The sequence below is a fragment of the Gossypium raimondii genome, chromosome 2 (assembly GCF_025698545.1).
Source record: "Gossypium raimondii isolate GPD5lz chromosome 2, ASM2569854v1, whole genome shotgun sequence".
NCBI classification, from domain to species: Eukaryota; Viridiplantae; Streptophyta; class Magnoliopsida; order Malvales; family Malvaceae; genus Gossypium; species Gossypium raimondii.
In genome coordinates this window covers 43222386-43236618 of record NC_068566.1, presented here as the reverse complement: position 1 = coordinate 43236618, position 14233 = coordinate 43222386, and the positions used below count along the sequence as shown (strand labels likewise).

Sequence of the window (14233 nt, the reverse complement as noted above, 5' to 3'; positions counted from 1 at the left end):
TAAGGTACAATGTGTAGTACTGGTGTGTTGGTTGGAATACGTGTATCCGCCAAGTCCAAGTCAAGTTAATAGGAGAAAATGAAATAAATTTACTAATAAAACTAAATTTGAATGATATGACATATGTGAAAGGTGAGAATTGAAATAAAGAAATAGGAATGATATATATATAATCAAATGATAATATAAAAGATTGAATTGTTCATTAAGTGATGATAATTGTAATGTAAAAGTATGAGTGTGTGATTTAATGTATTTAAATATAAATTGAATTATAGTGATACCACTGAGTATATACATACTCAGCGTACGGTTGTTTTCGTGCGCAGGTTGTAAAAGTCAAGTACTGAAACAACTTCTAAAGCCAGATCCGACTTCAGCAAACTTTTGGTGATGTATATTTTCTTTTGGTAATGTGGCATGTACATGGGATGTATATAAAGGTTATTATGTTTTGAATATAAATAGTTAAAAATGTTAGTAGTACAAGTCTAAGAATTATAATGAAAGAAGTTTATTCGTTTCAATTTAATTAGTACATTGATAAATTTTAAATTGATATTATATTGAATTGGTTGAATTGGTTATGTTTGGAAATGGATACAGTTTTAGTTGCAAGGGGTTTTACGTAAAAATAAGTAGAAATACTGTCGAAATTTTTTAAAAAAATTTACGAAAAATTTTTCGGAATACTCAAACAAGTTTTGTTCTACTTTTAATACATCTTTTGGGCTTCGAGAGTCCATTATTTAATTTAAATATTAAATTATACTATGAATATTATTTTAATTATTAATTATTCGTAAGTTGTCTAATAGGTCCGGTAATGCCTCGTAACCCAGTTTTGGCGACGGTTTGGGGTTAGGGGGTGTTACAATCTCTTCGGATAATTCCTTACCATATGCGGACTATCGCAAAGGAAACATTTTATCTCGCTCTCCTTCTCTTTCAGTTTGTTGTTGGTTTTCCACTTCTCGTTTCGTAATTTCCCATTTCCACCGTTTTCCTTGTCATGCTTAACTTGTCCCTCTTCATCTTCCCCTCCATTACCCTTCCCATTGGGATTGGAAGACTTGAACTTGTCTTTTCTCGGAGTAAACTCGATCAAAGACTCCGCTACGATCATGGTTTTTAACAGTTTTTATACCCCTCAATGTTCCAATTCCAATTTGACCCACAGCTTCAACTCAACCATAAAATAGAAGAATGCTTCCTCACTTAATTTCATGATTTGGAGCATTAGTTTGCTGAACTCCTTTACATGTTCTTGGGTTGTGCCTTGTTGCGAGAACCAGCACAACTTAGATCAAGCCTTCTTATTGACATATTAGGGGTAAAACTATTCCATGAACTCATTTTAGAACTCTTCCCAAGTTCCAATCGCAGCCTGACCACGCTTTTCACTTGTGGACCTACACTTCCACCATAAAAGAGCAAAATCAATAAAATATCAAGTAGTAGTATTTACCTTAACATCATCATCCTTAATGCCCATAGCATGGAAGTATTGTTCCATCTCCCACAAGAAGTTGTTCACTTTCCTTGTGGACATTGTCCTCTTAAACTTCTCCCATTTGGGGACAACAATCTCGTGATTGAGTGTGGCACCCAACACTTCTTTACTCACAATAGCTCGACACATGACGCTCTCCATCGAGCTCCTTAATCCTCGTGTTCAAAGCCCTCATCGTGGTAATTGTTTCTTCCTTCAAAGCTATCACCATGGCCTCGAGAGCATCATTCCTCTCCGTCAACTCACCCACATTGGAATTGAGCACCCATTGCATCTTTTCCACATTAAAATCGAGAGGCTCAAACATAAAATCCTTGAGCTCTTTTATTGAGTCCAACTCATCGATGCGTCCCTCGACCACTTCAAGTGTCTCCCTCATGTCTCTCACATACTCCTCGAGATTGACAATTCGTCCTTCCAAAGTTGGTAGTATGTCCTTCGATCGGCTTACTTTCCTGGCCCTCCCACGGGTCTTCATTGGCTCAATTTGATCGGTAACTTCTTTCAACATCTCGAATGGCGCCTTTACAATATTAGCTCTAATACCAACTATCACGGGGTTAGACCTTTCGTCTTGTAATTTGTGAGGCCTTAGGCGATTCCTTTGCTTCAAATGCGCCTAAGGCAACCTAACTTTCCCAAGGTGAGGATTTACGTAGAATTCCTTAAACGCACCAAAATATAGCGGAAACAATCTCAAAAACAAAAGAAACTTGAAAGAGTAGAATATGCACACAAGGTGTTTGAGTAAATGCTCTCTATATATTCTACTCAAATAATATGATATAATGAATGATTACAATTGAGGATGAGACTTTCTATTTAAAGTTGAGTTCCTTTAAATTAACGGTATAGATTGAGTTACATTGACAGGTGGGATCGAAGTCTATCTACAATTAAGGGATTTACACAATCTCTGATATTACAAAATCAAATCTTATCAGATTACAAATTTTCTAAAATTACATTTCCTATTTATCAAAGTAACCCTAATTTCCCATAATTGCTTTGTTGGACCACTAAGGCTTTAAATGGATGGACTTTGTCACTTGTTTTTCAAATCAAGCTAATTCAATTGGATCAAATGAGCCTCATTTTATATATAGGCCTCCATAAAACACTTTTTGTGCTTTAATTAGTGGCTTTGAATTACCTTATATTTTTCTTTATTGATTTTAATTCCATTCTTTTTAGCTTTTTCCCCCTTTTACTTTCATTACTTTATTTCTTAGTTTCTCCTATCATTCAATTTTTCTTGGTGTTTTTCATTTAATTAATTTTATTCTTTCATTAGATTTTCCTCTAGTTTCTCATTTCCTTTAAGTTTTCTTGATTTTCTCCTTGTTGAGAATTAATTCAAAGTAGTGGGTTGTTTAGTTGACCAATTATCTCAATAGAATATTTATTAGTTCCAGATTTTCAATTTAATTGAATAAGTTGTTAGTTATTTTTGTGTTAAGGTAGTTTCTTTGTAAGCCTATAAATATAGGCATTTATGTTTTGTTTTATTAATTCAGTGTTCATCAATAATAGAATAACTTTGATGCATATTGTAATTGTCTCTTTCTTCTTCAACGAATTTGGTATCAGAACAGAACGGTGTTGCTGAGCGAAAAATCGAACTGATTTGAGAGTCCCCTTGCTTGTAACATGCTTCTTGCCATCTCCACAACAGTTCAGTTCTTCCGCTCAACGACACTGTTATGCCCTGGAGTGTAAGGAATTGTTAACCCCCTACGGATGCCATTGTCTTCACAAAATGGATTGAACTCTTTGGACACGAACTCTCTTCCTTGATCCATGCAAAGAACTTTGATATGGTAGCCGTTTTGGTTCTCCACAATAGCCTTGAATTTTTAGAACTTTTCATAAGTTTCTGACTTGTTTTCCAGAAAATACACCCAACTCATGCGACCATAATCATCAGTGAACAACAAAAAGTAACGACTCCCACTCAAGGACTCGGTTTGCATAGCACCACATAGGCCAGCATGAATTAATTTTAAACATTCAGTAGCTCTCCATGCTTTTCCAACAGGAAATGGCTTCCTAGGTTGCTTTCCATAAATGCACCCCTCCCATAAATCAAGAGAGCCAATTTTTGGTAGTCCAAAAACCATACCTTTATCATTTAGCAATTTCAGGCCTTTAATATTGAGATGTTCATACCTCAAATGCCATAGCTTCTAGTCATCCTTTGCACTTGCAGCAAGAACAAAGTTCTCCATGTTTGAAACATCCAACGGAAACATCTTATTTGAAGCCATGTGGACATGGACTTGTTTGCCTGACTTTTTGTTTTTGATGATACATGCATCATCATCAAATATGACAGAATTTCCACCAGCCATTAGTTGTCCAACACTTAATAAATTGTATCCTAAATCAGGAACAAATTGAACATTGTCCAGAACTTTTTCCTTCTCCATGGCTAGTAAAAAATTTCACCGTGTCTTTTCCTTCAACTTGCATATCTCTTTTGTTCCCAAGCTGCACCTTTATCTTTTGTGACTTATCAAGCACATTGAACAAGGATTTGGTGTCTGTCATATGATTCGAACAACCATTATCCACAAACCACAAATCACTTGGTTTATGGTTAGCATCAATACAAGCCATAAAAAGCTTGTTTTCCTCATCACTTTCTACTGCAAAGTTAATTTTTTTATCCTTATACCAGCAATTAGCTTTTATATGCCCATATCTATTGCAATGATAACATTGTATTCCATATTTTATGTTACCTTGCTCATTGTATTGCATATAACCATCATTATTCCTCTACCTCTGCCTTTACCATAACCACAGCCACGACCACCACGAAATCCTCATTTTCCTCGATCATTGTTTGTTGGAACGGTCATTTTCGCCTTGATTTGTGAATGTCTCATTCACTTGAAATGCCCACTCTTCAATCTTTTCTGCTGATCTGTTAATCCTCGCATCATGAGATTGAAGAAACCCCATCAGTTCATCAACAGAAAGAACTGACAGATCTTTAGATTCTTCTATAGTAGCCACAACATGATCAAATTTTGTTGTCAAGCTTCGTAAAACTTTCGCTACAATTATCTCGTCTGAAATTTTTTCGCAGTAAGAGCGCAATTGACCGACAATTGTCCTTGTTCGTGACAAAAAATCAGCAATTGGTTTACCATTCTTCATCATCAAGGTTTCAAAATCACATCGTAGTGATTACAATTTCACCACTATAACCTTTGAATCACCTTGATACTCTTTCTGCAAAATTGGTCATGCTTCATTCGATGTGGTTGCTGCAGCAACTCGTGAGAAAATAGAGTCATAAACTGCTTGTTGGATAATGAACAATGCCTTAGCATCGTTTTTCTTGGTTTCTTTCAATCTATTTTCTTCCTCTTCATCAGGTTCAAATATGTCAGCGAATCCGTACTCGACCAAGTCCCATAGCTCTTGTGATCTGAGCAATGTCTTCACCTTGATGCTCCACCACTCATATTTCTCACCATTGAAAATGGGTTTGAGTGGAAGAAAAACCAACTGATCTCATTCCAAGAACACACACTCTCTTCTCTCGTGTTTCCCAAAGACCCAAAAAGGTGTTTCTCTCAAATACCCAGTGGACCCAAACCTAACTTTCACTCAATTGCCTAAAAGATCGAACCTTGCTCTGATGCCAAAAGCATGTTTCAAGCAAGGGGACTCTCAAATCAAATTTGGGCAGAAGCTGTGGCAACATCAGTCTATCTACTAAATCTCTCGCCAACAAGGGATGTCATGAACAAAACTCCATATGAAGCTTGGTGTGGTAAGAAACCCAATGTAAGTCATTCAAGAATTTTTGGGTATGTTGCTTATGCTTTGGTAAATTCTCATGCTCGTAAAAAACTTGATGAAAAATTTGAAAAATGTATTTTTATTGGTTATTGTACTCAATCCAAAGCAGATAGATTGTATAACCCTCATAGTGGAAAATTTTCAACTAGAAGAGATGTAATGTTTGATGAAAATGCAAGCTGGGATATAACTGTAGAGCAGGTACAACAGGAGATTTCTTTTCCCATTGAAGATTCTCCAGATGAAAAACAAGAGTCGACACCAGTAACATCTACAACACTTGAAGAGTCTTCTAAAGAACCAAATCCACTAGGGAGATCAACAAGGGTTAGAAAGCCGAATCTGAAATATACTGATGACACTTATGTATCCTGTCAATTGGCTCTAACTGTTTCAGATCCTCTGTATTATAAAGAAGCTGCTGATAAGGAAGAATGACAAAAGGCGATGATGGAAGAGATGAAATCCATCGAAAAGAATGGAACTTGGGAGATGGTCAACTTGCCGGAAGACAAAAATGCAATTGGTTTGAAGTGGGTGTTCAAGACAAAATCTGGTGCAGATGGAAGCATCTAAAAGCACAAAGCCCGTCTTGTGGCGAAAGGTTATGCACAGTAATATGGTGTTGTTTTCGAAGAAACTTTCTTTTCGGTAGCTCAGTTCGAAACGGTAAGGCTTGTTCTAGCATTGGCTGCACAATTGCAATGGCCTGTTTATTAATTTGATGTCAAATCAACATTCCTTAATGGAGATCTACAAGAGGCGGTTTATGTAGCACAACCAGAAGGTTTCATAAAGAAGGACAACGAAACAAAGGTGTACAAGTTGAAAAAGACATTGTACGGATTGAAACAGGCCCCTCGAGCATGGTACAGCAAGATCGATGGGTATCTTCAAAAGAAAAGGTACATGAGAAGTGAGAATGAGCCCACCTTGTATGTGAAAATGGAAGGTAAAAATGATTTAATCATTGTTTATCTTAACGTTGATGATATCATTTATACTAGTTCCTCTAACTTTCTTATTGATGAGTTTAAGTCTCAAATGATGAATGAATTCAAGATGTCGGATATGGGTTTATTGTATTATTTCTTTGGTCTTGAAGTTCATCAAGCTAAAGATGGAATTTTTATCTCACAAAGAAAATATGCCAAGGATCTTCTCAATAATTTTGGCATGCTTAATTGCAAGCCTGCAGCTACACCCATGAATATCAATGAGAAATTACAGCTAGTTGATGGAGAAGAAATGGCAGATGTAAGGAGGTTCAGAAGTTTGGTTAAAGGTTTAATTTATTTGACTCACACTAGGCACGATATTTCATTTTGTATTTGTGTTATTTCTAGGTTTATGCAGCAACCTTCAATGGTTCATTATGGAGTAGCAAAACGGGTCTTGCGGTACATTGCTAGAACTTTGGAGTATGGCATTTGGTATTCAAAAACTTCAAATTTCAGATTGTATAGATTCACAGACAGTGATTGGGCAAGTTCTTTAGATGATAGAAAAAGTGTATCAGCAAATGTTTTCACTCTAGGTTTAGGGGTGATCACTTGGAGTTCTAAGAAGCAAGCTACAACAACATTGTCAACCTCAGAGGCTGAGTATGTAGCAACAACTGCAGCATCTTGTCAAGCTATTTGGCTAAGAAGAGTGTTAGCCGATCTTTAACAAGAGCAGAAATGTGCAACAAAGATATTTTGTGACAACAAATCAACTATCTCCATGACAAAAAATCCAACATTTCATAGTAGAACAACAAAGCACATTGATATTCATTATCATTTCATTCGTGATTTGGTAGCAAAAGAGGAGATACCTTTAGAGTATTGCAACACCCAAGAGCAGCTAGCAGATGTGTTAACAAAGGCTTTATCAAAGGAGAAGTTCAACTATTTTAAAAGTCTACTTGGTGTTTGCAACTTTAAATTAAAGGAGAGTGCTGAGAATTAATTCAAAATAGTGAGTTATTTAGTTGACCAAGTATCTCGATAGAATCTTTGTTAGTTCCAAATTTTCAGTTTAATTGAATAGGTTGCTATTTATTCTTATGTTAAAGTAATTTCTTTGTAAATTTATAAATATAGGCATTTATACTTTGTTTTATTAATTCAATGTTTATCAATAATAGAATAAATTTGATTCATACTGTAATTATCTCTTTCTTCTTCAACACTCCAATTTTCTTAATTTTTAAAATTAAAAATATTTCAAATTTAAACTATTTTGCCATTGCCTAGATTTGAGACACGGTTCAGATATCATAAAATATTTTAAAGATCGTATTAATATTAATATATTTCATAATTAAATTTAAATAAAATCTATATTACGATTTCAAGCTAAAACAAAATTTGGGTTCACTAAAAAAATTAAATTAAATTAATAAAATGCAAACTTGAGCTGGTTTCTTCAATATTACAAAACTTTTCTTCTGCTAAATTATAGTAAAATGTGTTTTTTTCACACAAAAGACCAGTTTACAAAAGAGAAGGCCAAGCAATGGACAGTGCTCTCATCAGCTTCAAGTACTTTCCAAGCAACAGCTTGTTCATACGAAACATGTCGTCCCATTGTCGACATGCAGATTCCCGCCGGAAAGTATGCGTATCCCTGTTCGCAAAAATAGGAATCTTTAGCTCAGGATTCAACTAGTTCTTGAGCAGTTAATATCTTACGGAAACTGCGAGGAAGTTTTACCTGCTGCATCAACTTGGCGAAGTCGGAGCACAATGCCTTGCGTCCAGGTTCATCGAATATTTTATCCAGTGTGATGTCTTGTAGGGACACTAGGGTTGTTTCGAGCATGTCAAGACCAGCTTGATTTGCAAAGATGAAAACCGGTAGCGACTGCAAAACCAAAACTGAAGTTAAAACCAGGGTTTGAAGATAAGTTTACAAGTATTCTCAATTTTTTTTCCGATGGAATTGTCAGCGTACCTTCAATGAACAACACAATATTGCATCCTGATGTTGCCAGAGATTCTTCAACATCGAGTCACTGCCAAGTGATTCGGATCTCAACAATTCTGCCCCTATATGATAACTGAGGTAAAAGAAATGAAAATGGGATGAGCGAGCTTATTAGGCAAATCCCAGTGTGGCGGGTTATTGAAAACTACTAAGGTTTACAAAAACTGAAGCAACTTGCCTGTAGCTCTGGCAGATCCACTGAGCTAGTGTAAGTGCTTCGGGAGAGCCTGGAGATAGCTTTGGTCCTACATCCGCGCTCAATCCGGATGGAGATATGGCCGTCGCAACCCGTTGCACAGAAGAAATGACACTACGGACATACTGGCGTGCCATGGTTGCAACATTATCCTGAAGACTGCTATCAAAGGGAAACTGGAAGGCAATCGTCAACACCGATCGCGAGTTCTGAGATGACGGAACATCTCCAGAAGAATGGTTTGTAGCCGGCCCCACTTCAAGACTTGAAGTCAGATCCAAAGTCCGATTTGTGGTCAACGAATCCTGTGTATCAGCCTGTATAATAATAACACCCTAAGTATCCAAAACCCAATCTTCGGTATCACTTCAAATAAAATTAAAAGCTGAACCCGGACACTAGATATACAGTAAAGCAAATTGTTTCCTATTAAGTGCTTGTTATTTCATAATCTTATGGCATAATCTTTTTTTTATCGAACTTTCACCAAGTCTCTCAAACATACAATCACTCCTTTTATCTCCCTATCGTATCATAAAGCGAAAGCTTACTGGTTTTGACTCCAATGGAATAATTCGGAATCCAGAAGGTATTAAGGGAGCATCATCTGGAAACATCTCATCGATCGGAGCAAAGACAAGCTCCGAACATGCTCCAACAGCATTCTCATCGATTCCACTGCATATCTGTAAATAAATACATACATCGATTAGTTAATGTAATTAATGAGGATACAATTTATTTTAAACATCCCAAAGATGTTGATCGAAAGATCCGTGGTTCAAATAAAATTGATTGCAAATGTGGCTTACAATAGTTTCAAGCAGTAACAAAACAATGATTTCCATGTAAAACATGTACAAAACCAGTATGATGATAGAAAGTATCATGTTGAGTTTTATATTCCGATTAAAGAAATAAATAAACCTCAAAATTCAACTCGGAAATGCGAGAAAAGCACCTGCAATAGGTGAATATCTCTTGATACGAAGGCATCTTCTTGTACAAGGGAATGGCCTTCGAGTCTAATAACTTCAAGTATCTTATACATGAAAAATACAAACAACATTAGCATAGTTTATCGGACGGATAAGCAACAGGCAACATTTCAATGGAAAATAAAACACGTGTTGAATTTGTAGAACATATACCTCTTCATGTTCAATCGTGTGACCAAGTGGCATGATAATCTGACTACCACTAAACCTCGTAGGTCTCATTCCAGGATATGCATATGTTCCGGCCTTCAATGATGCAGCAGTATATGCATCAACATTGAAATCGGCCCACTCCGAGCGGTGCTCTCTTAGGAATCGCACTAACACAGCAGGTGGAACATTCTGAGAAAAGACAACAGGTAGTTAGAAAAATTAATTACAAAAGACATAACACGGAAGAGGCTTAAAACTTGTGTACAATAAGAAAATTCCCCACTTCTGAACTAAAAATTTACTAAATAAGAACACTTTCTTAATAAATGTGCAATTTTATTAATATAGCCCATGTTGCAGAATAAGAAAATGATTTCCTATATTTTGGAAGCTTACGAGAACTTACTTGAAGCAGCATGGATGCCTTTGCACACAGAACCCCCCCGACAAAGGGAAGAGCATTGTTGGGATTTGAAGTGCAGCTAAAGCTCTTGCTTGAATTAATTGCAATTATCACATCCTCATTACCATCACAATTCATTATCGACCAGCCGTCATCGTTGAATCCGTTTATTGCGTCATTAAAGCCTCTACAAGTAAATGATAAAACACAATATTTTCATGAAACAATGGAGCATAACACGTTACTAAATGCTCATGTAAACAGGTTACGGACATGCACGTGCATGGTGTTTTTTTTTTGTCTGTAAACATGTAAATTGAACAAAGTCGAGGATTTAATACAATACTGCAGCTACCTGCTTAATCTTTGGCTAAAAGTTCTTAGGACAGCTGGTTGCCTTCCCATACTGTAAACTACCTCACCACTTGTCTCCTGAGCAATTTGCTTAACATAGCGCAGAGCCTTTGCAGAGATCAATTAATTAGTACCTTTAAGAAATGCTTTTTGAGGAAATAAAAAAGAAAACCAATGAAGCATACCCCCATTTTGGTATTTCTTTTATGTTTAGACAACAATCAAACACGATACAACATATGGCAACAAAGTGAATAAGCAGCAGCATCATCTACTCACCGCAATTGTCATTTTCTGAGCAATTACTTTTGATGATTCGTAAAGTGGGCGCAGCACCTCCGGCACACTCCATGCCTGCAATGAGATATTCGAGAAACTTGGTATAGCCACAAGAGATGTAAAGATGTCTGAAAAGTACCTACTAACCATAAGTCCTACCTCGAGATTTAGGTGGTCAACAATATGGATGATTGACCCTCCACCTTCACATGGTCTAATCAAATACCCACTAGGAAGCACTTCGGCTCTCACAAATTGAGCTGCCGCAGCTGTACTCGGGCCAGCACCAGATCCGGAAAGGGATCTCTCGCAGACCTTTGAGAATACATCAAGAAAGGAAAACCCTATCAGCATATACAACCAAGTTTACTCTCAAGAAGCTTGTATGTCAAATTTACATGGATCTTCAAGGGAGAAAAAAAATGAATAAAAAGCATAGCTCCGAAACAAATAATAATAGGACAGTCATATAAGCAACTGAAATGCTCTAAAATACTTCGACATTGACTTTCTTACACTTGTTTACATTATTGAATAAATAATAAGTACTAAAATTTGCATACCACGAAACTGCCATTCTCTAACGTTGTAGTGTATCTTAGAGTCCAAAAGTCCCTCGCAGGAGCCAGCGTAGTTGGGGCAAACATCTAAAATATTTCTCGTTTTAGTCCTCCCTCGTTATAATAGAGGAAACATTCATTCATAAATAAAGATTACTCTTCACCTGTGTGTATACAAGCTCGATTGTTCCACCACTGCCAGCTGGAAACATTGTGAAAACTTCGAGGTTCCGGCAGTCCCGTAACCAAGAAGGACGATCCTTTAGAATCTCTGCAATCTATTAACAATAATTTGATTGTTTTGTTCCGATCATATGGGTCATGTGTGGCGAAAAAAAGGCTTGATTTGTTATAATTACATCAGAGTTCATACCTTTGTAGGTTCTAAACTTACAAGACCGCAGGCTCGAGCTGCCACTCCACTACAACTTTGGGAAATGGCAAATATCCCAACCGAATCCGGACCAGGCTGTCAACAGATCAAAACAAATTGCTTAGAGACACTTCTGATTTGTGACACCAGATAATATAACTAAGTTCGTATACAATAGCAATCAAAGACAAAAGGATGGAAAAATAGCAACAAACCTTCATCCCAGGCATCTGGACCCAATCGACAGCAGTTCCTGTAGCCTTGGAAAGGAACTCTGCCAAGGTCTCCTCTGCAATCGAGAGGAGTCTGTGCATAACCAAATTCAAAGCATTTATTAGAAAAATATATGCACATACACAGAGAGAGCTGGTTCATTGTAGCTAAAAATTGAACTTACCCAGCAGGGTTTGTGGGATCCCTTAGTGAATGCTGAGGAGTGGTAACCACAGAGTCACAGCTTGCATCAGTTGCCGATGCCTGAAAAGCAAATCCAAAAATAGAACAGCAATGCTAATGTTAAAACAAAATAATCCCATAACACAAGTGGCCTAATTGCAAAAAACAAGTACGAACAATTTAAGGCAAAATAAGACAATTCCAATTCTAAGAAATTGACAGGCCACAAAGATCTATCTAATGCCTAAAGTTAAAAAAGGACATAAACTTCCACATTGAACATACATTTACAGTGTGCAATTGTTGCCTCATATAACCATTCTCACAAACCAGCTGAGAAACCTGTTTTTGCAACCGGTCATTCTCCTCCATCAATAGCTTGTTCATTGCTGATAATTTTCTATTTACAGTCTGCAACCTTGAAGACTCTTTCCTTTGCTTCTCTCTACACCTGCATACTCCAATAGCAACCCCCATAACTACATCTAAAAAGACCCAAATTTTCATTATAAACAAAAAAAAAACCAAGACCATTTTTTTTTATTACCTGCGATTTTGAAACCAAACTTTGATCTGTTTAGGTTCAATGTTGGAAAGAATGGGGCATTCCCTTATCAACTGTTGCCTACGCAAAGAACTTGGCTTGGGGCACTCAGCATAGACTCGTTCCAAGGCTTCAACTTGCTCAGCTGTGTACCTAACATACTTGCCTGAGGCATCAAGATGTTTGTTGATGCTGCTACTACCACTGGTGCTCACCCTGTGTTGGGCCACCGCCATAGCCATTTTTCTTGCTAAAAACCAAGACTCCAAGAACCAATCTTTGTTTATATATAAAAACAAAAGAGCTCAGCTTAGTAAAGTCCGTCCTTTAGTATGATATATATAAAGCAAAAGGGAGTTAAATGAGGGATTTTTATTGCAAACAAGCCTCAAGTAAAGGCCAAGTGGATAGTCTTTTAGTGAGGTTTTGGCTTTTTTTTCCAGCTGATGATGATCAAGCTGGTGACGGTGAAATGAAAAAAAAAAAAAGGTCTCAAAATCTGCCCACAAAGAACCAAGCTTTGATATCCCAATACCAAAACAAAAGAACACAGCTAACAAGCAAGCTCGATATCACTGAAATGGCTTCTCAAGAGAGCTTCAACTACCCACTGCACCAAATAAAGAGAAGAAGCAGCTTTAAAAAAGGCTCTCTCTCTCTCTCTCTCTCTCTCTCTCTCAAAAAAGAGAGCCCAAAAGGAGAAGCATCACAAAAAAGCTGGTTTCCTGCAAGAACCCACCATGGAAATGTGAAGAGAAACTGAAATCTTAACCATGTTGAAGAAGAAGAAGAAGAAGAAGAAGAAGAGTGTCTCAAAGAACTAAAGAAATGATTTTGAACACTCCAAGGGTTTTTAAAGACCTTAAAAAAAAACCCCAATTAATTAAAGAATTTCGTCAAAAGAGAAATGAAGAGAGAGAAAGGGTAGGAAAAAGAAGTTGTGACAGTGAGTGATCTAAAGTCTGAAGCTTGAAACTGTAGGGAGGCCATCAAAGAGAGAGAAAGAGAGCTCATTTGCACGCAAACCGACAAACTTACCATACATGTTTTCTTTTTTATTGTTTATATTGGTTCAATTCTTAAATACACCCTTCAACATTTCACTGTATTTAAATAAGCCCTTAAACTCCGTTGCACTCAAACATTTACCAACATTGACGAACCTAAGAAATTTTATGTTAAAAAGAATTGAGATAAAATTATAAATTTTTAAAGAATTTAAAACAAATATGTAAAACAAATTGTGTTAAAAACATCAAAACTAAATTATTTTTAAAAGAGACTAAAATATAATTTCTCTATTTTAATTAAAGTAAACCTTGAACTTTAATTTTCTATTCAAATAAATTCCGAATCTTCTGAAATAAAATTTTATTAAAGTAAAAAAAGTAGGACTTATTTGAACACACTAAATACACAAAACTTCATTTAACAAAAGTAAAATAGTTTAAGGTCCTTATTAACATTTTAACCATTAATATCAAACCAGCTAACCTCACTAACTTTACTGTCCCTATTGGCTACTTGAAATGACATGCTATCTCTAACCTTCTCATAAGTACCCTTTTATTTTTATACTGTATTTAAATTTAATTATAATTAACATTAAAAGAGAAATTATATTTAAAATTTTATAATTTGGGTTTTGTCTTTGTATTGTTAGGTGTTTGATTAT

General features: G+C 36.3%; 1 protein-coding gene across 1 annotated transcript; it reads right to left on the bottom strand.

The window, feature by feature from the left end:
• Nucleotides 1-7688: 7688 nt before the first annotated feature.
• LOC105788948 (homeobox-leucine zipper protein REVOLUTA) lies at nucleotides 7689-13398 on the bottom strand. The gene is made up of 18 exons (XM_012616056.2): nucleotides 12562-13398; nucleotides 12300-12465; nucleotides 12016-12095; nucleotides 11834-11924; nucleotides 11619-11714; nucleotides 11410-11523; nucleotides 11249-11332; nucleotides 10845-11000; nucleotides 10686-10760; nucleotides 10408-10514; nucleotides 10056-10239; nucleotides 9650-9838; nucleotides 9460-9540; nucleotides 9050-9184; nucleotides 8481-8815; nucleotides 8270-8375; nucleotides 8030-8179; nucleotides 7689-7942 (listed from the first exon to the last, which is right to left on the bottom strand). The coding sequence occupies exons 1-18, from the start codon at nucleotides 12798-12800 to the stop codon at nucleotides 7793-7795; spliced, it is 2538 nt and encodes an 845-aa protein (XP_012471510.1). The 5' UTR covers nucleotides 12801-13398; the 3' UTR covers nucleotides 7689-7792.
• Nucleotides 13399-14233: the final 835 nt, after the last annotated feature.